Source organism: Nicotiana sylvestris, chromosome 3 (assembly GCF_000393655.2).
Source record: "Nicotiana sylvestris chromosome 3, ASM39365v2, whole genome shotgun sequence".
In the NCBI taxonomy this organism is placed as follows: domain Eukaryota; kingdom Viridiplantae; phylum Streptophyta; class Magnoliopsida; order Solanales; family Solanaceae; genus Nicotiana; species Nicotiana sylvestris.
In genome coordinates this window covers 195,369,977-195,394,538 of record NC_091059.1, presented here as the reverse complement: position 1 = coordinate 195,394,538, position 24,562 = coordinate 195,369,977, and the positions used below count along the sequence as shown (strand labels likewise).

Here is a 24,562-nt window from a genome sequence, read left to right as displayed (position 1 = left end):
TGCTGCTTTATATCAAGGACCACTACAATACTACGGGAGTAGGGATGGCAATTTAAATCCAAACCGATTTACCCATTCATTTGTTGAATTCAATCCATTTGTTTGATATGTCATATGTTATATATGACCACAACAAAAGAAAATTTTTTATTTGATAATTAAACTAACTCATAAGAAAACAATACACATTATTTAAAGCTTTATAAGAGTTGTGTGGGCTGAGCTATGATCCAAATTTTAGCTCATTTTGACCCAGTTCATCTCAACCCAAGTAACTTTTAGACGGATCACTGACCCACACATTTTATTCAACCCCCAAAATCAGTCCAACCCACTCATTTGAGCAAGAGTAAAAAGTTATCAAGGAACTAAATCCTGGTATTGATCTAGTTGACGAAGCGGCTGCAAAACTACAGAGTCGTAGTCAGTAAAAAAGAAAATTAGAAAGCTCAAACATATCTATTCTTCCATCAAACATCACATTGATCATGGTGTTATAAAGCACATTGATATGATGAAGCAAAATCCATTTTACGATAATCGACAATTCATGAACAACATCAAGTTTCCTTAGTCATTTATGCATTGCAAAATAGCTAGATTTATATTAATATGAAACAATTTCTGAAGGCCATTGGACTGGGTAAAACCTGAATTAACCGTGGTGCACTTGCGGGAAACTCCTTGCCGAGGGCCTATGCACCCCTGGGATTAGTCGGGGCTCATACAGACTCGGACACCCGGTGCAAATCAAAAAAATAAAATAAAATATGGACTTAAGGGAGATGGTGAAAAATGTGTTTAACTTTATGCATCTACTGTCGTCACTGGTTGCCATTCACCATCTACTGCTTCGTTCCATAATGTCACATTGTTATTCCCATCTGCCACAGCCAGTATGTTTCCTGTTAGCGACCACGATACTCTCCACACAGGGGCACCAAAATCCTTCAACACTTTACCCTCCCATTGATCGCCTTCCTTACCCATGGTCCATATAATTACTCTTCCATCTTCCGAAGCACTCGTGATAGTTGACTTTGGCAGTCCCAAGTTAGGGGCCCAAGCGACGTCCCTGACCCAATCAGTGTGCATTTGAAGAGCCGGGAAGCAATCCATTTTCCAAGTTCCGTTAAACAGTTTCCACACTTTAACCGTATTGTCACAGCCACCAGAAGCAAGCTTCTGAACAGGATTAAGCATATCAGAGCCTACAAGAGAGCCTGGAGCTGCTGAAGGCGCCCACGAAACAGATGTAACGCCAACTGGATGAGCCTGATCGATCCGTGATGTCTCCCAACCACCATCTGATCTTGCAGTGAAAACCGAAATGTTCCCATCAGAAGATCCACAAGCCAAACAAAGGCCCAACTCATGAGGAGCCCAAGCTATGGTATTGACTGAAGCTTTATGGTCATCAAAAACATGTGCTAAGCTCCACTCATTTTGCGCACCTTCCTTCCAAATAATTACCTTCCCATCAGAAGAACAGGAAGCAAGGATTGACCCAAACTTAGGGTGAGCCCAAGCTACTTGCCACACTGGTCCTTGGTGACCACTCAAAGTAGCCAGTTGCTGCGAGGAGGAGCTGCTAACCCCTGTTATCTTAATGGTGCAGTCTGAAGAAGCTGTTGCCAGACGCTTACCATAGTAATCCATTGCTACGTCATGCACCGTGTCAGTATGCCCACTTTCAATCTTCTGTGAAGGCATTTCTCTTTTTTCCAGTTAAAGGTACCTTCAAATGCTTCTTAATTTCTCTGTTACAATGTTTTAACCTTTTTTTTTGTGTGGCTTAAAACCTGAAAGATATACAAATATAGGTGGTTGATAAAGAATTCAGACAAAGGATGAAATTATGATATTCCAAGAACTAGATAAGTTTGATTTCATCTTGCAATCTAACTTCATCAATCAATAAAAACCTTCATACAAAAAAATCTAAAGCAAAGAAATAAGAAAGGAGGGCATTAATTAAAGAATCATGCAAGTGACATGATAAACGGGAGTGTTGTAAAAGCTACTTGACTTTGGTAAATACTAAATAGATCTGTTGGTGACATCCATCAAAGCAAGAACATTTTAGAACACCTACTAAAAATGGACATATGATTGCATCAACCAATATGCAGCAGAGGACATAGGCAGGATATGCCTAGACTAAAAGGACAAAACATTGTCATAGAGCTAACTGCAATAAAAACATTCATCTATCTCCACTCAAGTTAAGACTCGGATGACCAATACTAAACAATCAAAGAAAATACTTTTGCCCAAATGGTTTCATATTTGTTGCGTCTTTATATTATTACACAAATCAACAAACAATGATCTTTTTACAATTCAGATTTAAAATTTTTTGAAGAGAACAAAATCGTTGTATGAGCTTTGCTCTCTGCTATCTGTGTAAATAAAAAAATAACACTAGGAAATGAGACGGAAGTTATAGAATGAGCCCTTAATCTGTCAAAAGAGATTAGTGCCTAATGCCTCAATCTCATTTCACTCCTTTTCTCAGGTTGCCTTAAAAGGCAGTAAGATCACATGAATAGTGTTTCAAAACCAGGTAATTGCTTATTGACGTCTATACATTGAAAAAGAAACCAGTAATTCAAACACCTTGTTGTTCTTTCATATATAGAATTTTTGAAACTGAGAACATGAACACAGAACCCATTAGAATTACCATACCAGAAGTCCACTTACTAATATTTTAACACTCTGAGAACATTCACAAGTGAAACAAATAATAGGTCTTTGTTGAGTCAAATTGTATCGCACAAATAGGATAGAGAGAGAGTTATTGATTTAACATCTCACCTACTTAATTTCTTTAAAATGTGCGGGATTATTTTAATTCTGTTGTTCCTACAATAACTCTGAATACCATAAGAGTTTCCTATGTTTTTATTTTAAATCTTTGATTTCTCAGTTAGATGTTTAGACATTTAGCATATGTAACTAAATTAATTTAATTATACATTTGAGCAATGCAATCATTGTGATCTTCACAATTTTTTAATGATAATAACCTGTACTATTGTTTAAGCTAGAATCCAGTGTTAGCCAAATATTACAACGTCGCAAACACCTAACAATCCAATGGTGCACTTGAACAATAAGTTTAGCAAGAAAAAGTGATTCTTCAAGTTTTTGATAAACATTTGAAAGTATTTTTAGTTCATATATTTGGACCCAAAACCACTTCTGGGAAAAACTCAAAACTGGAGCTTTTGAAACTGCTCTTGCGCTTATATTTTTGACACCATTTCTTGAAGCTCGTTTCCAACATAAATCCTTTTTTTTCCACTTTTCGAGTGCCAATTTGACCTCTTTCATCTTCATCGTTTTTAAATTATAACAGTTGCTGAAAATAAAAAAAAACTTTAGATACTTGAAACTTAGATTGAGTCGTAAAACATGAATAAAAAATATATTTGAAACTTTTAGTCAATTTTTTTTTTGTTGATAAGCATGGTGTCTGGGTCAACTTGACTAATTTAGTCAAATATTTTTCTCTGGGTCAGGGAAACCAAAAAGGGAATAAAATTGGGATTGAACGAGCGAAATTTGTTTTCGTGAATCGGACAGTAGAAGTACATTACGATATTATTCTACCTAACAGACAAAACACCTATCGAAGCGCTTAATTCCGTAAAATTATTAAGATACTTTTTTCTTTAAGAACCACAAAACAAGGCTAATTGTATTGCTCCTTTTTCAATAACCGAAATTTTAAGCCATTTTCACTTGTATACAAACAGTAATAATACATCACAGAGCACTGTAAAAGTCCGAGTTGAGGCTTTCGGTACGCAATGCAATGCAAATAGAAACAGTAACAAACAAAGGATTGATCTATTTACCAAAAAAGAGAAAACAAAGTAACCCATTTGGAGAGGGAGAGAGATAACGAAAGAGACAAAACGACAACTTACAGATACGATTTCGCCGGAGGTCGCGAGGAGTCGCCGCAGAAAGAGAGGAACAAAATCAAAGTCAACTTGACGGAACAAAAACGCTGCAGTAAAAAATCTTCACAATAAATTGTTTATTGATTGGACCCACTGATGATGCAATGTTAATCAATTAGAACGCGACGCGTCATCACATGGCCCACAAAACTTCTCCACGTTGTCAAATGTGGCAAAAGAACACCGTTCCTTGAATATGATAATAAGATTGAGAACATACAGAAAAGAGACTTCCCTTAAATCCTTTTTTCGGCCGATATGTTGAAATAAATAAAAGAGTTTAATAAGTTTGAAGAAAATTAACCCAAATACCGTCCACCCCATCACTTAAACTAAAAATAGCAGGCAAATATATAAGGGGTTTTGACACAGTTACACATAAAAATAAAATTATTTATTTCCTACCCATAGTAGTTTTTGTGAGGAAAGTTTTCTTTATTCTTCAATTCTTTTTTATTTCTATGCTTCTTTTTTTTTCTTTTTTCTTTTTTTCTTTTCTCCTTTTTTTCTCGTTTTCTTCTTATTTATTTCTTTTTTCCTTTTCTAATATCATTTAACTTCTTTTTTATATTCTTTTTCTCTTCATAATCTAATTTCATTTATTGTTTTCACTGTTTTTTTATATTATTACTAAAGAAAAATCAAATCGTGTACCAATTAAATGTAGCTAATACAACCAAAAAATAACCAACATATGATACCAGTATAGTATATAGCTATACTAATAAGGTATATAATTGTACGCAAAGAGGTAAAATAAAATTTAATTCAATTATTAGACTGAAATAATATCAGTTGTCAATAAAAATTTCAAAAAATTCTAAAAGGATCTAATTGCAAGAGTATATCGTTACATTATATAGTATACTATAATATAAATATTTTTTTGCTTTTTCAATTTGCCCCTCACGCTGGGTAAAAGCTTAAAGCAAATTAAAAGGGAAAATGCAAGTGAATTTATGTGTAATAAATATACTATTATAGTATATTGTATACTATTACAACATTACAGTATATTGCATATTATTACAGTATACTATAACAATATATTGTATACTATAATAGTATACTGTTGCAGTATAACTATATACTCCTATAGTATATTGTATACTATAGCAGTATATTGTTAGGTAACTGTGTTCTTCTTGGATTATTACAATATATCGTTGCAGTATATTGTAAAATATAATAGTATATTATTGCAGTATAGCTATATACTCCTACAACATATTGTATACCGTAGTGTTATACTGTAGTTGTGTTCTTCTTCGATTTTCAGCTGAAAATTTCGATCTCAATCATCTCAAATCAGCTCCAAATGCTATCAAATTTGAGTATGAATTTTCAGAAGAAACTATAAGCAATATTTAACAGCACACACTTTGAATCAAACAAGAAATCTCCAACTGGTGGAGCGCACAACAGGAGATCAAGCTTGAATTGGAGCGATTGAAGCAAATTCATCCCATCTTGAGCTACATCATTCAATTTTAGGAGTGAACTTTTCTCTTCTGAAATTAATCTTGTCGATTTGCCATATTCCTGAATAGAATTGATGTGCTGTTGTGTCTGTTTGTATGTTTCTTCAAAATCTTTTTTCACTTTTTCTACTTCCTCCACCATCTCATCCGTTTGGGATTTTTGCAGATTTGAGTCCTAGCTCTTTTAGCAATTTTTTTTTTGGGAATTTTGGGAAAAGAAATTGCGAAGAAGAAGAAAGATCCAAAAGAAAGTTTTGTTTAGTTCAGGAAAACGAAAGAAGATGAACTTTTTCTTCTGTTGAGAACCTCATCTTAGCTAGGTGTTACAGTGAAAATAACTGGGTAAATAGTTTGGACCCCATGGGTCAGAGCAGTAAATAATTTGAGTCTGGGCATTAAAGGGTAAATATTTTAGAATTAATGGGTATAAAGTAAGATTTTCTCAATATATAATATATGTATAATGTTATTCTGGCTCGGAAAAGTAAATAACTATTAGTAAAATTTTATGCACTGCATCAAACTTTCTACACTATCAAGTAATTTTTCAATTTTTAGAGGTAATCACAGTAACTTTTTTAAGTAATAGAGCTTCCATGTCAGGACTCGGATTGAAATCAATTATATTTACGGTCAGACATCTTTATAGCAATATCCCTATATAATAGTCATTCACTATTTAAGTCAAATTTTTCTCAGAATCAATTTTTTAAGTGATATTTTATCTCTCTATAACAACATTTTACCTATAACAGCAACGACCATATTTATAGCAGAACGCTCTTTGTAAAATTACCCCTCTATAACAACCATATAGATCTTTAAGATTACTAATAGTAATTCTAAAAATGCGCACACAATCTTTTCCATTGAACAAAGTTCATATCTTGCATATGATATAAGATTTGAAGAATTGCACATGATATCTTTTCCATTGGATAAGTTTAAAAAAATATTAAGACAGAAGATTTAACTGTTAAGCTCTTAGTCAAGGGAAAGCTATTAGATACCTTTTGTTGAAAATTTGGACAAGCGCCAATTCAAACGTTATATCGCTAGTAAGAGAATGAAATCTACAAAACAAGCTACAATTACAAAGTTCTTCCATCAATCTTAAAAAAAAATATTTTTCTAGGTAGCTTTAAAATATGAGCCTTAGAGTTTAAATCTTTATACGTTTAATTACGAATTTATTAAGAATATATTAGCTTTCTTCAATATTTAACTAGTGAAATATGTATATATTTTGAGATTTTAAATTTGAATAATTTTCTTATCTTTTATATGTAACACTAAAAGAAAAAATAACTTTTTTTGAACAATTTTTATTTATAACAACCAAAAATATCTAAGAATTAAATGTTGTTATGAGTATATAACAATCATTTACTATAAAAATTAAAACAATATCGGAATAAACGAACCTGTTAGAGAGGGTTGACTGTATTACCTTTTCATAAAACTATTTAGGAGAGAAAAAGTATATTAAATACAAGTTCCAATCCTAATTGTTCTCTAACCAAAATTATTTCCTTTTCCACTATTTATAAGACGTTTTCATGGATTTCTCAAGATCATCAATGGAGTAATTCTTCAAAGCGTCAAACTTTGTGAACCTTGTAGGCTTGTAAGAGTAATTCTTCAACGCCTCAAACTTTGTGGATCATGGGAAGCTTCTTTCAAAGTTAACGTATATCATCCAGTATTTGCAAAGAATTTCAGATTCTTTTCTCGTTTACCTGCCTCCAAAGGGTTTATTGTATCTTAACGTGGCCCCGTACTATCCCCAAGGCTTTTTAATTAGGGTGCTGGGACTTTACTAATTGAACTTTTAGACCTGTAGAATAAGTTAACAGTGGAAAGCTTTGAATAAATATTTTTTTTGGTCAACTATATATATATATATATATATATATATATATATATATACTAGATGAGGAAAGGCCCGTACGGGCCCAATATTGTAGTCTTAAAATTGCACATCCAAATTGGTTTAGCAAGTATTTCAACATTAGGAACAATCGGCTATTTGATGAAACTTAAAACGAACAACATCATTCTTTACAATACGATAAAAGATAGAATACAAACTTATGTTTTTACTTCATGTCATGTATACAACAAAATTAAGAGAAGATTTTCGTACATTAAACAAAGAGAACTTCCAATGGAACTTGCATCCGTAAAGAGACAATTTACTATTTCAAACAAAGAGAACCAAAAGCATTAAACAAATATTAATATGATATAAATTGTAGTAATTCAATATAGTAGTTCAAATTATATTTTATTATAACTCGTTAAAATGATGTTAACTGGTGATAAAATAATCAACATTTGATAGGAGTCGATATAAATTATAGGGATTTTAATTTTTTTCTTAATTGAGGAGATAAGAGAAATGTTTTTATTTTTCTATAGATTTATCATATGTTAATTTTCATAATGAAACAATATAAAATTATAGTAGCAAATAATGTTTTAAGACAATTTATTCACAGTTGAAAACTTATCATGGAAGAATGGAGTTCAAACCATATAGATTAAATTTTCACATCAATTAAGCATATAAGAGATAGTCTGCTAGTACAGTATGGACAAATCTCATCACTTAAATTAACTTTTGAGGTTTAACAAACTATTGAATATGATTTTTTTTAGTTTGAAACCGCTTTCAACTAGTGTGGATAGATGAAAATCTTTAAATTTTAATTTTTAAATTGCTTTAAAATTGTATGGGTAAATATAAAAAACTTGTAAATATTTACCGATATTTCTTTTTGTTTCTCTATTATTTAAAATATAATTTTAGTTTCTCTGTGGAAACTTCCAGTTGACTAAACCAAAATTAATAATCTAACCAAATGAGAAAAGGAACGTTCCAAATGAGTATTTGCTTGCAATACTCTCGGCAAAAATAGTCTAATCAATAGTACATTTAAAGGAATACTGTGTTTAGGGAAATGTGAGGTCCACGTATATTAATGATAGTTTATATTTAGAAATGCAAACAATGCATGAATTTTTTTGAAATGACATATATACCCTTGGTTGACCATGTTTCCTTTTCTATATAATAGAAATATATATATATATACCTACTGATTCAAAATAGTTATTTCATAATATGAGTGACTAAGCTCTCTTGAATTCTATCGTCATTGTCTTGCATCACACTAGTATTACAGACATTGATTTTCCTAGTAAATACAGTTCCTAGGATGTCTGCTTATAGTGCTTTGTTTGCAAATACAGAGGAATTGCCAAAAACTCGATCCTATCAAAACTTCCCTTTCTAGCTCCTTCCTTGGCGAGGAGGTCCGCTACTTGGTTATGTTCCCTAAAGCTATGTCCTAGTGCTGGATTCCCCAACTACTCCATCAATGACCCGCATATACAAATAATCGAATTGTAAGGGAGGTGTCCATGATTTAGCATTCTTATCACTTCTTCATAATATGTGGTGATCTCTGTCACGACTCGGAATTTTCCACCATTGGGACCGTGATGGCGCCTAGCATCACACTTGCTAGGCAAGCCAACGTTAGAGTATTACTAACCAATTTCTTTTATGATTTAGTAATTAAAAATAAATAAATTAAATAAATAATCATAATTGCGGAAGTAAGTAAACAACTACTTTGTTTATAAACTATTACCGGAACTATTACAACAACAACTACTACTACTACCCAGAATCCGGTGTCACAATCCATGAACATACTATGATTTACTATAAATATCGGTCTAAAAGAAATTGCATCTATCAGCCATTGTATGCTCCAAAATCTGCACAGAAAGTGCTTAGTACAGTATCAGTACAATCGACCCAAGTACTGGTAAGTGTTGAGCCTAACCTCGACGAGGTAGTGACGAGGCTACGACGGGGCAATTACAATATAACCTGCATATAGTATATAATAAGGCGAAAAAGAAGTACGGGACAAAATGAAACAGTAACTTACGACAAAAATGAATACGGAACTCAAATATCTTATCAGTACCCAGCTATAACCAATCCTTAAGTGAGATATAAAACTACAGAATAACTTCACAGCAGAAAAAGGATATATAAACAATAAACTGATGCACCGCACATCCCGATCCCACCGTATAATCAGTAACAGTATGAACATTCACCCTTATTACTCCATATCAATCCACCTCTATTCCTCCTATTGCAGCGTGCAACCCGATCCCACCGTACAATAGCAATTCACCCTTATTACTCCTCAATATGTCACTCTTATTCCTCCTATTGCAACGCGCAACCCGATCCTACCATATAATAACATTTCACCCTTATTCCTCCTCAATATATTACCCTTATTCCTCCTGTTGTAGCGTACAACCCGATACCACCATATCAATACTAATCACACAATAAAAACAAAATTTTACAATTTGGCTCAAAACTCCTCAAGGTATTTAACCTCAACTAAAACAAACGGAAAGCGGTAAATTATGAAACTTCACTCGAATTATACTACTCAGCGAAACCAATCCAAAATATACTAATAAATACTCATAGCCAACTTAAAGCAACAATATGAATCAATGAAACCACGTAATATCCAATAATTTTAACAACGAAAACAATATCCGACAAGTAGCAACTAATCATGGAAATATCAATAAAATAGGTAGCAATTAAGGCAGGGAACAATATATTAAGAACGTGAAGGGAACAATCAAAACAAATAAATTGGACGCGCATAGGTACTCGTCACCTCACCTATACGCCACACACATGGATTTTCACATAGCAATTAAGTCGGGGATCCACGATCCCTCGAGTCAAAGTTAGACAAAACACTTACCTCGATCCACAGGCCACTCACTACTCAAATACCGCTTTTCCTCTAGTTTCCACCTCTGAACCACTCGTATCTAGTCATAATTAACTTAATAACATTAATTATTGCTAAAGAAATCAATTCCAATACATAATTATAAGTTTTCCAACATTTTTGCCAAAAAGTAAAAAATCGACATCGGGCTCGCTTGGTCAAAACATGAGGTTCAAACCAAAACCCATTCACCCATTCACCCCCGAGCCCAAATATGTAATTAGTTCTGGAATCCGACCCCAAATCGAGGTCTAAATCCCCAAATTTGCAAAATCCCCAATTCTCCCAAAATTCTTAATTTTCTACCTTTAAAGAACAAGATTTAGGACTATAAATTCATTGGGTGATGATGGAAATTAAAGAAAACGAGTTAAAGAACACAAACTTATGATTTGGTGTTGAATCTCATCTTCAAAATTGCTCCTAGGTCGAGTTCTAATGAAAGAGTTCTGAATTTTTTGAAAAATCCCATGCTGGTTCTTTTTTAATACACATGCGTCAGACCTTCTTCGCATTCGCGAAGGGTCTGACGCGATCGCGAAGCAGCGACCCTAGTAGCCTTGGCGTTCGTGAGATATTCTTCGCGTTCGCGAAGGCTTATTCCCACCAGCATCCGCTTTCGCGAGCCATGTGCCGCATTCACGAAGAGTATAATTCCCCTCCCCCAAGTCCCAATGCTTCGCGTTCGCGGTAGCCTGGTCGCATTCGTGAAGGGTAATGCCCCCAACGCTCTGCGTTCGCGATTAGTCCTTTGCGTTCGCGTAGAAGAAAATATTCCTCAGACAAGTTTACTCTTCGCGTTCGCGTGAGAAGCTTCGCGAACGCAAAAAGGAAACGAGCAAGTGCTGAAGCTACAGAATTTTCCTAAGTCCAAAACATCCCAAATCCTATTTGAAACTCACCCGAGTCCTCGGGGCTCCAAACCAAACACGCACACAAGTCTAAAAACATCATATGGACTTGCTCGCTCGATCAAATTGCCAAAATAACACCTAGAAGTACTAATTTAACACCAAATTGCTTGAAATTTTCAAGAAAATTTTAAAATTTCTATTTTCTTAACCGAAGGTCCGAATCACGTCAAATCAGTTCTGATTCTTATCAAATTTTACAGATAGGATACAAATATTATAACGAACTTGTACCGGACTCCGGAACCAAAATACGAACTCGATACTAACCAGATCAAACATCACCAAAATTCTTTAAACCATTATAATTTCACCCTTACAATTTTCATCAAAAATTCATTTCTCGGGCTAGGGACCTCGGAGTTCATTTTCGGGTATACGCCCAGGTACCATATTTTACTACGGACCTACTAGGACCGTTGTCACACCTCCTTTTTACGCACCCGCGAGGGTACAAGGGAGTTTTTTCCAATTAAAGGACAATCGAAACAGGATTGGTTTATTTATTTCAGAGTCGCCACTTGGGAGATTTAGGGTGTCCCAAGTCACCAATTTTAATCCCGAATCGACGAAAAGAGTGACTCCATATTACAGTCTGCGTACCAGAAATCCGGATAAAGAATTCTGTTAACCCGGGAGAAGGTGTTAGGCATTCCCGAGTTCCGTGGTTCTAGCACGGTCGCTCAACTGTCATATTCGGCTTATTTATCTGATTTTAAATACAATTATGAACCAATGTGCCAATTTTAACTTTTTACCACTTTATTATTATTATTTTAAAGAATGTGAACATCGCTTAAAACATGTCTTTGGACTGCGTCACATGAAATGCACCCACAACCCGGAACATATTTTATTTGATGTTTTGGGATTTGGATTTGGGTCGCATGAAATGCACACCCAAGTTTAAGAAAGTAGATTATTAAACACGCGCCTAAAGCGGCTAGCGAATTATTATTTTTGGGTGAGGGCCGTGAAATTTGCTAAACGGACCGTCCCGGAATCTAAGTATTTATTACGATATATATATCTATGAGGGCCCCGCAATTTGTCCCTTTTATTCGGCGAGGCTCGTCTCATTTTTATTTATTTATTTTTTCTTTTTTTCTTTTTAAAAAAGGGACAAGGCTAAAATAACTACATTTTTGCTACTTTGCGAGGTCATGGGTTGTAGATTGAACTTATTTGATGAAACGAGTATTTTTTTCGCGGGATTAAAATTACTACTATGATTTTAACATTACTACTACATGTACAAACAACTATTAAGACAAACATTTAGATAACAATAATCTGAGCATGAAGAAACAAAATGCCGAATAACTACTTAAAATAACGAAACAACGGAAAAGACATTCACGACCAAATTTCAATACCATACGGAGTTAATTAGCAAAAATAACAATTCGCAAACATCATGTATATATGTCTCGCTCAATTCGCGTACTATCCGCATGAACTAGGATGATATTTCAAAACATCACATATACATATTACTAACAACAAATATGAAGGACACGGACAGAGATGGCCTACTTGAGATTAACGTCCGATGCGTTGGACCTGCGACGAAATCTCGGACAACAACCTCGACGTACCGGACCTCGACGAACCAAAGACGACCTCAACGGACTGAAGCAACGGCTGAGCTGCTCAACGACGCAGCAACGCAGCAACTGGACATGCGAGTGGCGATTGGATAATCGCCTGGTATGGCGCGCTGGTTCGTCGCTGGGGAAAGAGGCGAGCTAGGTTTGGTTGATTGGTTGTCGACTGGTTTGATGGAGCTAGGAGGAGGAGGAGTGGTCGTGGGCTTTGTTGGTTCAGCAGGTGGTCAACGGAGGGAGCAGGTGGCGGAGGAAGAAGGCGACGGGGAGGCTGGTAGCTGGGGCGTTACTGGATGGGTCGTTTGGTGGTGGCGATGGCTGGTGGTGTTTGGATGTGAGGGAGTCCGGACTGGTGGTTTTGGACATGAGGGAATGTGACGCAGTAACAGCAGCAACAACTGCTGCTCGACGGGGGTCCGGTGGTCGTGAGGCTTGTCGGTTTTGGGGTAGGGATCGTTAACGGGGGTGGAAGGGTCGTGGTCCAGGTGGTTTCACGGGGGTTATCGCATTTGGACAGTAGGGTTGTTGCTAGGTTTTTTTTTTCTTTTGGAGGAAGAAGAATGAACAGTGCACTCCCCTCTCAAAAATTTTCCAAAGTTTGTTTTCCAGTCCCCCCAAAAATCTGTTTTTTAAAAATCTCCCTGTCCGTGTATTTTGTACCCCTTTTGCCAAGAAAATGGACCCCCATGCGTGGTGGGGTTCAAGACTTGTGTCCCCCACGCGTGGTGGGGTTCCCCGTGTGTGGGGTTCCGTCCGTGTTCTCCACGCGTGTCCCCCATGTGTGGTGGACTCGGATTATTATGGGCTAGGCCCGAAAATTAGGCCTAAAGACGGGTAGTTTAAACCCAAATATTATTCTTTTGCCCGGACCCGAGATTAAAAACACGACGTTGCTCAACTACTCCTATGTAAGCAAAATAACTACCAAAAGACTAATATTTAAAACAAAACTATATCTTTTTAAATATTTTTTCAAGATTAAAATAGCTACAAAATATTAATAAAACTATTTTTTGTAATTTTCATTTTTATATAAAGAAAAAAATATAAAGTAATATTTTTGTATTTTTTCAAAAATTAAAATGACTACAAAACATTAATAGAACTATATTTGTTTTGGTAATTTTCGAAATTATATAAAGTACAAAAATAAAGTACAATTTTTTATTTTTTCAAGTTTATGAGAAATACATAAACTAAAATTTATATATATATTTTGTAATTTTTTCCTTTTGCGACGAAATAAAGTAAAAATAGTCAAAATAGCTATATTAGACCTAAATTAAATATTTACGCTAAAAATGTGGAAATTCCCGGGGAGGGTCAAAAATCACGCGTCTACAGCTGCCCCTCTTTGATTGGAAACACGAAGAGTTTTCCGACAAAGAACGACTAGACATGTTTTTGACCCGACCATTATTTGGAGGGACTACACTAAGGAAAGGAAGGGGATGTGACCGAGCCCTGGTATCTGAGCTGCCTACATATCCTTGGTTATACAGGAATCAGGCCACTTGTAGTTCGAAAATGAGAGAGGTGGTAGAGTGTACCGAGGTGAAGAGCCGATCGAGGTGCCAATTCGTTGAGGTTCCGGTCCGCGGTCCTGTCATTACATCAAAAATGAAAACTGAAAAAGACTAACTAAGCCTATCAACCACTAGTTACAAGCATTCCTATCTATAAGTCTTCTGAAACTTGATCTTGAGTCTTGAATGGTGCTTCATACAGACTTTGGATTTGAACCTTGATACTTGATAGTTGTAGGCGCTAGTTCTTGAGCAGACCACATATGTTCTCCACTTCCATACTTTGGATTCCTTTTTTTTTCGTGACTAGCTTCTGTTGATCATCTCAGATTGTTGACTCGCATTCTTGAGGCGAGCTTCTGCCATTTACAACTTGGATTGAATGCTGGAGATTTCTGTTGTAGCCTTCTGCCTTCCAGTGGGTTACTGCTTTATCCTCTGTTCTACAGGCGGACTCCTGACTTCTTCAATCTTCGACATACAACAACCTCCGCTCTACAGGCAGGCTCCTGACAACCAAAACAAACAAAACAAACGAAAATTTCCTAACCCAGTTTGCACTGGGAAGATTTGTGAGTCGTTAGCAAAACTGTAACCCACTTATACTACTGATGCAATGATGAGAGTAAACTAAAGACTAGACTAGGATGTGCATCTCCTACGAGTAAAACCAAAAACTCTTGCTAGCAAATGTGTCTGCTAAACTAAAACCTCAATGATTCAAACTAGGAGGTGCGTCTCCTATGGTTGAATCGGAATGAACTAAACTAGGAAGTGTGTCTCCTAGGGGTGAAAACTTCAGTGACTAAAACTAGGAAGTGCGTCTCCTATGAATAAAATCTCAATTTAAGAAGTGTGTCTCCTAAAAAGAAAAACTTGAAAGATCTGGATTAGGAAGTGCGTCTCCTACAGGTAAAACTTCAATAAACTTGACTAGGAAGTGCGTCTCCTATGGTCGAACTTAAAATGAATCAAACTAGGAAGTGCATCTCCTAAGGGTGAAACCTCAATTCCGGAAGTGCGTCTCCTGAAATAAAATATAACCTGAAAAAGCCAAACTAGGAAGTGCATCTCCTATAAATGAACTATCAATATTAGGAAGTGTCTCCTATGGGTAAAAATCTCAATGACTCAAATTAGGAAATACGTCTCCTACGAATGAAATCTTAAATGAACCAAACTAGGAAGTGCGTCTCCTAAAGCAAAAATATAACCTGAGCGACCTAAACTTAAGAAGTGCGTCTCCTATGGGGTGGAACAAAACTGAGGAAGTGCGTCTCCTACTGATAAAACTGAACTGAGGAAGTGTGTATCCTATGGGTAAAATAAACTTAGGAAAGGCGTCTCCTATGGTAAAACTAAACTGAGGAAGTGCGTCTCCTATGGGGTAACACTAAACTGAGGAAGTGCGTCTCCTATGGTAAAACTAAACTGAGGAAGTGCGTCTCCTATGGTAAAACTAAACTGAGGAAGTGGGTCTCCTATGGGGTAAAACTAAACTTAGGAAGTGCGTCTCCTATTGGTAAAATAAACTTAGGAAGTGCGTCTCCTATAGGTACGATAAACTTAGGAAGTGCGTCTCCTATTGGGAAAAATTAAACTTAGGAAGTGCGTCTCCTATTGGTAAAACTTACTTAGGAAGTGCGTCTCCTATGGGTACAACTATACTTTAGGAAGTGCGTCTCCTATTAGGTGAAATAAACTTAGGAAGTGCGTCTCCTGTTGGTAAAACTGAGCTTAGGAAGTGTGTCTCCTATTGGTAAAATAGATTTAGGAAGTGCGTCTCCTGTTGGTGAAATAAATTTAGGAAGTGCGTCTCCTATTGGTAAAACTAACTTAGGAAGTGCGTCTCCTATTGGCAAAGCTGAACTTAGGAAGTGCGTCTCCTATTGGCAAAACTAACTTAAGAAGTGCGTCTCCTATTGGTGAAACTATTCTTAGGAAGTGCGTCTCCTCTTGGTGAAACATAACTTAAGAAGTGCGTCTCCTATTGGTGAAACTTCTTAGGAAGTGCGTCTCCTCTTGATGAAACTTAACTTAGGAAGTGCGTCTCCTCTTGGTGAAACTTAACTTAGGAAGTGCGTCTCCGATTGGTGAAACTATTCTTAGGAAGTACGTCTCCTACTGGTGAAACTTAACTTAGGAAGTGCGTCTCCTCTTGGTGAAACTTAATTTAGGAAGTGCGTCTCCTATTGGTGAAACTATTCTTAGGAAGTGCGTCTCCTACTGGTGAAACTTAACTTAGGAAGTGCGTCTCCTATTGGTGAAACTATTCTTAGGAAGTGCGTCTCCTACTGGTGAAACTTAACTTAGGAAGTGCGTCTCCTCTTGGTGAAACTTAATTTAGGAAGTGCGTCTCCTATTGGTGAAACTTAGCTTAGGAAGTGCGTCTCCTATTGGTGAAACTATTTTTAGGAAGTGCGTCTCCTACTGGTGAAACTTAACTTAGGAAGTGCGTCTCCTCTTGGTGAAACTTAATTTAGGAAGTGCGTCTCCTATTGGTGAAACTTAGCTTAGGAAGTGCGTCTCCTATTGGTGAAACTATTTTTAGGAAGTGCGTCTCCTATTGGTAAAACTATTCTTAGGAAGTGCGTCTCATATTGGGTGAAACTAAACTTAGGAAGTGCGTCTCCTATTGGTAAAATAGATTTGGGAAGTGCGTCTCCTATTGGTAAAATAGATTTGGGAAGTGCGTCTCCTGTTGGTGAAATAAACTTAGGAAGTGCGTCTCCTACTGGTGAAATAACTTAGGAAGTGCGTCTCCTATTGGTGAAATAAACTTAGGAAGTGCGTCTCCTATTGGTACGACTAAACTCTAGGAGGAAATGCATCTCCTATGGGTAAAATAAACTTTAGGAGGAAATACATCTCCTATGGGTAAAACTAAACTTAGGAGGAAATGCATCTCCTATGGGTAAAAATAAACTTAGGAAGTGCGTCTCCTATGGGTAAAATAAACTTTAGGAGGAAATACATCTCCTATGGGTAAAACTAAACTTAGGAGGAAATGCATTTCCTATGGATAAAAATAAACTTAGGAAGTGCTTCTCCTATTGGCAAAACTAGACTTAGGAAGTGCGTCTCCTATTGGTAAAGGCGTGGAATGTATTCCCTTGTTATACAGGTGGGCGCCTAATGGTAAAGACACGAAATGTATTCCCTTGTTATACAGGTGGGCACCTAATATGTAAAATGAACAGATAAAAAAGTATTCCTCTCGTTATTCAGGTGGACGCATGTCATCAACAACAACTTTGAAAATAAAATCCTATTCGAGGGCGGATGAACCCGACATATCCTATTTGAGGGCGGATGAACCCGGATTATCCTATTTGAGGGCGGATGAACCCAACATATCCTATTTGAGGGCGGATGAACCCGAACTATCCTATTCGAGGGCGGATGAACCCGAACTATCCTGTTCGAGGGCGGATGAACCCGACATATCCTATTCGAGGGCGGATGAACCCGGACTATCCTATTTGAGGGAGGATGAACCCAACATATCCTATTTGAGTGCGGATGAACCCGACATATCCTGTTCGAGGGCGGATGAACCCGAGATATCCTATTTAAGGGCGGATGACCCGACATATCCTTAAATTTGAAAATATCTTACCTCAAAACTTGTTGGGGATAACACTGCTGAGGACTTATTTACTTACCTGTTCGCTGGGGATAACGCTATTGGGGGATTTTCATTCCTTCAAAATTGGTGCTCCACTCTTCTGAAGCCTGCCGGGAGCGACACTGGCCCTTTACCTTTCAAACACAAGTTTCAATCTTTTTGTTCGGTCCACTGGGGATTCAGCTTCCTTTATTAAAACTTGGGGATAACGCTGGTTCAAAGATCAGCTCCCTTGAGACTGGTGTTATCTTTCTTCTTCCCCAAATGGGTATATGCCTTCAAGAAAATTTTCACAATGAGAAAATTTTCTGCCCCGGTTTGATGATTTTATTTATGGCCTGTCTTTCCGCCATCAATAACGTTCATTTTCCCTGTTTCTAAATCAAAGAAAAATTTGTTAGTTTAAAAACACGGTAAGCGGTCATGCCACTCTTGTTGGGGATGGTTTCCTCTTTCTCCTTTCCCAGCTTTGTGTTCTATTATGCTATCAAAACTTATTGGGGATGATGTTAATTGCTGACACTGGCCCATCCCTTTTATCAATCTCATCTTGATGGGGATACCCTTCTTGACACGGGTTTTGCGCCTGTTCCTTCCTGACTTATACCACTTGAGTGTACTAGTCAGATCCCATCTTGCATAATTGGAAAGCTGATGGCCTATTTTGAAGTCATTTCCCACTGGTTCTGACCAAACAGACTCCACTAGGGAATGTTTCTATGAAAGGAGAAAGATAAACAAAAGGGGAACCGAATAAAAGACAAAGAAAAAAGTGACTCTTTAACAAAAAAAACTATAAATAAAACCTATCAAATGCAGATACCGACTCTAACGGTCATGACATGCATATGCGGCCTATCCTCTACCGTCAATCATCTTTCAAGGTCTTCAATTGGCGATTACCCATCTGATTCTCAATCTTATTCGACTTGTAGTGCCCAAAGGGTTTTCACTATCAAGTCTCTCTCATTTTGGTTTGTCTCTCAGCTTTCATCGCCTTATGGTGCCTGTGAAGGTTTTCACCGATAAGACTCTCTCATTTGTATCACTTTCCAGCTGAGGATTTGGAGTGTTGCTGGTATGACTCTTTCGGTTGGAGATTAGAGTCCTTTCTGCTGTGGAACAAAATGTTAGGTTCGCCGGTAAGACTCTTCATTTATCTGACTTGGCATCTTTTGAAGACTGATCAGAAGGTCTTTCTTTGGACCGTAATGTGGGTTTTGGATAGGGCTAGAAAAAAGGGTATTAAAGGCTCAAAAAATGCATTAATTTTGGGTTATTAGTTACAACCTTCGGAATTAGATTTATTTACAACAAACACAACCTTTGCCCCAGTTTCTTGCTTGGGGATATCTTAATTGATTTTTTTTTTCATTTTTCAAAACTATGACCGAGTCGTGAAGCGCCTACGTATCCTCTTTGAGGAATCAGGTCAAACGTAGTTCCCACTTCCTCTTTTTCATTCTGACTTTCTCTCTTCTTTTTTTTTTGTTATTTTTCTTTCTTTCTTTTTTTTCTTCTTTCTTTTTTTTCTCTTTTTTTTCGTTTTGTTGTTTTCTTTTCTTTCTTTTGTTTTCATGTCATGCTTGCGTTTTCTAGTCGTTTTTACTGATTCTGAACGAGGGATACGAAAGAAAAACAATAAGGCTCAAAAGGGGTTAACGAAGGATAAAGTGTTTAGGTAGCAGAACAAAATGCCTTCGTCATTCCAGTCTTCAAAACATGCCCCGTGCAAACAACACCTTACAAAGATTTGTAGCCTCTTCCGATGGTGCTGGACTTGACAATTATATCCAACACTTGTCATCTCTAAAGCACCGTTGGGCAACACTCTCCCTCGCATTATGGAACGACCCTCATGTTAATTTGGCAAACCTTGCATTTAACGGTTTTCTCTATGCTTTACTTGCCCCAGTTCCACACGACTCGGGTCCAAATAATCTCAAACCGTTTTTATTTCCTTTAAATGCTTTGATCCCCTTCCCAGGGTTTAATGATTAACTTTTAAGATTAGGCCCAAACTGTGTGCGCATGTCATGTCACTAGAATCGGCGTTTGAATAACAATGATAAGAGGACTAAACAAGAGAAAACTAGAAATAAAAAGGACCGGATTTTGCATTAGATTACTGGTGAAATGGTTTGAATGACAAGACAAACAAAACAAACCAGAATAAAATCTTAAACAAACTGGACAAAACTTAAACAGACCGCTATGACGAAATGGAAAGATAAGAAGGTTTGACACAAGATAATATCCGGATTACAACCCTAAGAATAATCCAGACAACAGAAATGACAACAAAATAAACCATCAAAGATCCTCTCCGGTTGACCCAATAATGGAGTGTCTTTCCAACTATCCAAGCACGACATCTCCGGCTGACCCAAAATGGAGTGTCTTTCCAACTGCCAAGCATGTCATTTTAGCCATTGAGCTCTATATCCACATTGCCAAGACCATCACCAACTTCAGTATCATCACCATCAGTCAACAAGTTCTCAAGAGGATTCGTGTGCTCCCTGTCACTGTCATCGATCACAATTGCCCCTTCCTGAATCATTCTTTCTATTTCCTTTTTCAAAGAACGACAGTCTTCAATGCTATGTCCTTGGACATTAGAGTGGTACATGCATCGTACAGCAGGATCGAATCCTTTTGCATATGGGTCTGGAGTATAGCCAAGGAGCGGCTCAATCAGGCCTGAAAGCTTTAGCTTTTCAAACAAACTTGTGTAGGACTCCCCAATTGGCGTGAAATTGTTTCTTTGCCTTTGTTTCCCCCCATGCCCCTGTTTTCTAGGGACGTTGGGTGCTTGAAAACATTGTGAAGGCAAGAATGCATTATGTGGTGCTGGCTCTCGCCATCGGGGGTGACCTGATGGTTGACCCTGCGATCGGGCCTTGTTCGGAGGATAATACTGAGGCGGATTATATGGTGCTCGGGGGCGGGTTTGGGCATGATGGTCTGAAAAGAGTGGCTTTGATGGTGGGTAGTAAGGTTGTGGAAGGTTATATGGAGTGTGTGGATAATTTAGATGACGGGGTCTGGGCTGGTAGTGAGGGGAAGGACCTCTGAATTTGGACCCAGTACCTGCTTCGACTGATGCGACCTCGAGCGCATTTCCCGCGCCGCTCTGAATAGCCTGGGTCGTTGCCTTGAGCGCTGAGTAATTTAGGATTTTGTCAGACCTTAGGCCCTCCTCTATCATGAACCCTATCTTTACCACTTCATTGAAGGATTTTCCAACCGTCGTCACCATGTGACCAAAGTAGGTTGGATCCAACGTTTGCAAGAAGTAGTCCACCATCTCTCCCTCTCTCATGGGAGGATCGACTCTGGCTGCTTGCTCTCTCCAGCGGAACCCTAACTCTCGAAAACTTTCCCCGGGCTTCTTCCCGGTCCTCAGCAATGTGAGACGGTCAGGGACTATCTCGAGATTGTATTGAAAATGACCTGCGAAAGCCTGCGCCAGATCATCCCAAGTGTACCACCTGCTGGCATCCTGCTTGGTATACCATTCTAGTGCCGATCCGCCCAGACTTTGGCCGAAATAAGCTATCAGCAGCTCATCTTTGCCGCCTGCCCCCCTCATTTTGCTATAGAAACCCCGCAAATGTGACATGAGGTCACCGTGCCCTTCATATAAATCAAACTTAGGCATCTTGAACCCAACCGAGAGTTGGACGTCCGGGAAAGGGCATAGATCTTTGTAGGCCACGCTGACCTGGTTGCCTAATCCGTGCAGGTTCCTGAAGGACTGCTCCAGGCTTTTGAACTTCCTCAATACCTCATCTTGTTCCGGGGCTTTAACCGGCTTTTTAATCTCTGCCGGTACCTCCAAGTGCGGATTGTAAGCATGTGGCTCGGGGGCATGGAATGTGGGCTCAGGGGGATAGTATGGCGTATCGTGAGCCTGAAGCAATGGCTCGCTGGTTGATCTTTGCAGGATGGCTGATGTGGGTCCCGCAAAAGTCTGAACATTGAGTGTTGGAGCTTGGGAATCATGGGGGCTTCTTCCCTGATGATAACGGTGATTCGGGAGGCTTGTTGAAGGGCCGGAGTGAGGGTATTCCGGCATGTGCCCTAGTGGCTCAGGGCTCTTTTGTGCTTTGGCTAGAGCTAGCTGCATTGCATTCATCTCTAGTCCCATCCTTTCTATTTTTTCCATCGCTTCCTTTAACAACTAGCTCATCGGCCTTTCTTCCTCGGTACTATTCTCTGAAGTAGTCATGCTTGTTGCTATCGGTCCTTTGGATCTAGTTTGGTAAGGGTGTGTTGCTAGAATTTTTTAACAACTAACTGTCTGGATGTCGGAAAACAACAAATTTGTTAGCGTTAGAGTTTAACAGATTTGATAATAACACATTGAGGATGCAATGCTCCTAGGCAGTTAACCGTTTCTAACATGCTTTGCTTCAAACAACATGTGTCATCCCGACTTGCTCATTTGTCCTTTTAAAGTACTTTGGGAAACCCTGTATTTTATTTTATTTTTGTATTCTCTTTTTCTTTATTAATGGCGGTCGAATCTTATGTGGATTGCCTACGTATCACGTCCCCGCGTGAATCAGACCGGGCGTAGTTCTACCCACTAATAGATACACAATACAAAACATTTTTTTTTTAATTTTCATATTAAAACAAACTGGGTTTCAAAGGTTTAAAGATGACCTACAAACTCGAAAATCAAACAACCCATATATTCTAATCAAGAGATTTATGAAATCAAAAACAAAAGGCTAGCTCCCTCTGTTCGACAAATGCAACCAAATGGTTATTTTTGCAAATGTGGCCCCTTCCAAATTTCACATGAATTTTGGGGCCGGGGAGGATTATTTTATGACACTTTAACAAACTTGTCCGTTCTTTTACGAAAATAACCTTTCGACAATTGAAAGATACTCTAAGGCTATTTCGGCAAGAACGGTTTAAGATACTGCCGAAGCTGGCTCGGCTTATTTTTGACTAAAAATCCAAACGGTATTCACCTGACCGCTGACTCTTGTTTTTTTTTTTTCAAATTACAATAAAAGCCTGGTATTGCAAACACGACCCTTCAGCGTCTCGGGGACGAAGATTTTTTAAAGCTGTGTGGGTCAACTGGACAAAAATCCTAAACATGACCTCTAAACATGACCCAAAAAGGTGGCTGTTTATGCAAAGTCAGCCTTCCGGCGTCCTTTTTGGGAACATTCGGCTATTTTTGACAAAGCAGCATCACACGACTTATTCATGATTCTTTTTATCGTTTTTCAAATTAGCAAACTCAATATTGCAAACACAGTCTTTCAACGTCTCGGGGACGAAAATTTTTAAGGCTGTGCGGGTGAATTGGACCAAATCTTAAAAAATGACCCAAAGGTGGCTGTTTATGCAAAGTCAGCCTTCCGGCGTCCCTTTCGGGAACATTCGGCTATTTATGACAAAACAGCATCACCCGACCTCTTTATGACAGAGTTGAAATTTTGACATGTTATTTATTTATTTATTATTATTTATTTGTTTTTGGCTATTTTAGCAAAAGGTGGGGTTGGACCCGATGAGGGTTGCCTACGTATCTCACATCCGGTTAGAATCAAACCCGCGTAGTTCGGGTAAATAAACTATTTTTTGAGAAGACCCTTTTCCTTTTTCTATTTTTTCACAACAATCAATCAAACAAACAAACAAACTAATAAAAAACATAAAACATTCCTTCTTTTTTTCTTTTTTTTTTTCAAAATTTCGGTAGAGTTTCGACACTACTTGGACATTGTTTTTTTTTTTAAAATAAGTAGTTATATCTCTACACTGTTATTTTCTCCTCCTTTTCACGATTTTCTAATTCGTGGAAAATGATGACAACATACAAAATCTTTTTTGAATTTTTCAATGCTCTTTTTATTTATTATTATTTTGTTATTATTTTCAAAAATGTGGCATGGGGGACATAGGGAATTCCAAGACTTCTTGGATTCCACAAATGTTCCCCATGTGCTTTTTCCCAAAAATGAAGCGTGGGGGACATGTGGAATTCCAAGACTTCTTGGATTCCACAAATGGTCCCCATGTGCTTTTCCCAAAAATGAAGCATGTGGGACATGTGGAATACCAAGGCTTCTTGAATTCCTCAATGTTCCCCATGTGCTTAATTAACATAATAGCATGCTTATCAAAAAAAATCGTGCAACTTTCTTAATTAACGTGATCAGCATGATAAGGAGTGTCATTTATCCTCAACTATCATTGGTCCGCCAAATGACCCATTCACCCTTGAATAAATACAACAGGTAGCACATAGGATGCCAAAAAAAGATGGTCTATTATTTTCAGGTTGCTTGTCCTAGACGGACCCAACCCCTGTGTTGAGTCCCCTAAGTCAAATGCACATGATGCAAATAAACGTTCCTACTAGGGATCCGGCATGTGGCTTTGTTATACTAGGTTCAGAACCTGGGTGTTTGTTCTAGACCTGGCTTACCCGAGCGGACAGCTCGAGCCGAGGGGGGGCAGCGTACCGGGAATACAGAAGCTTCACCGGCTTAGCAACTTGTCCGAACCTCGTTCTAAATTGGGATTTGACACTATACAGAAAAGAAGTCG

General features: G+C 37.8%; 1 protein-coding gene across 1 annotated transcript; it reads right to left on the bottom strand.

Annotated features, from left to right (window-relative positions):
- Positions 1-506: 506 nt before the first annotated feature.
- Positions 507-4,021, bottom strand: LOC104248172 (protein transport protein SEC13 homolog B-like). The gene is made up of 2 exons (XM_070171321.1): positions 3,939-4,021; positions 507-1,802 (listed from the first exon to the last, which is right to left on the bottom strand). Exon 2 carries the CDS (start codon positions 1,711-1,713, stop codon positions 808-810), a length of 906 nt encoding a protein of 301 aa, XP_070027422.1. The 5' UTR covers positions 1,714-1,802; positions 3,939-4,021; the 3' UTR covers positions 507-807.
- Positions 4,022-24,562: the final 20,541 nt, after the last annotated feature.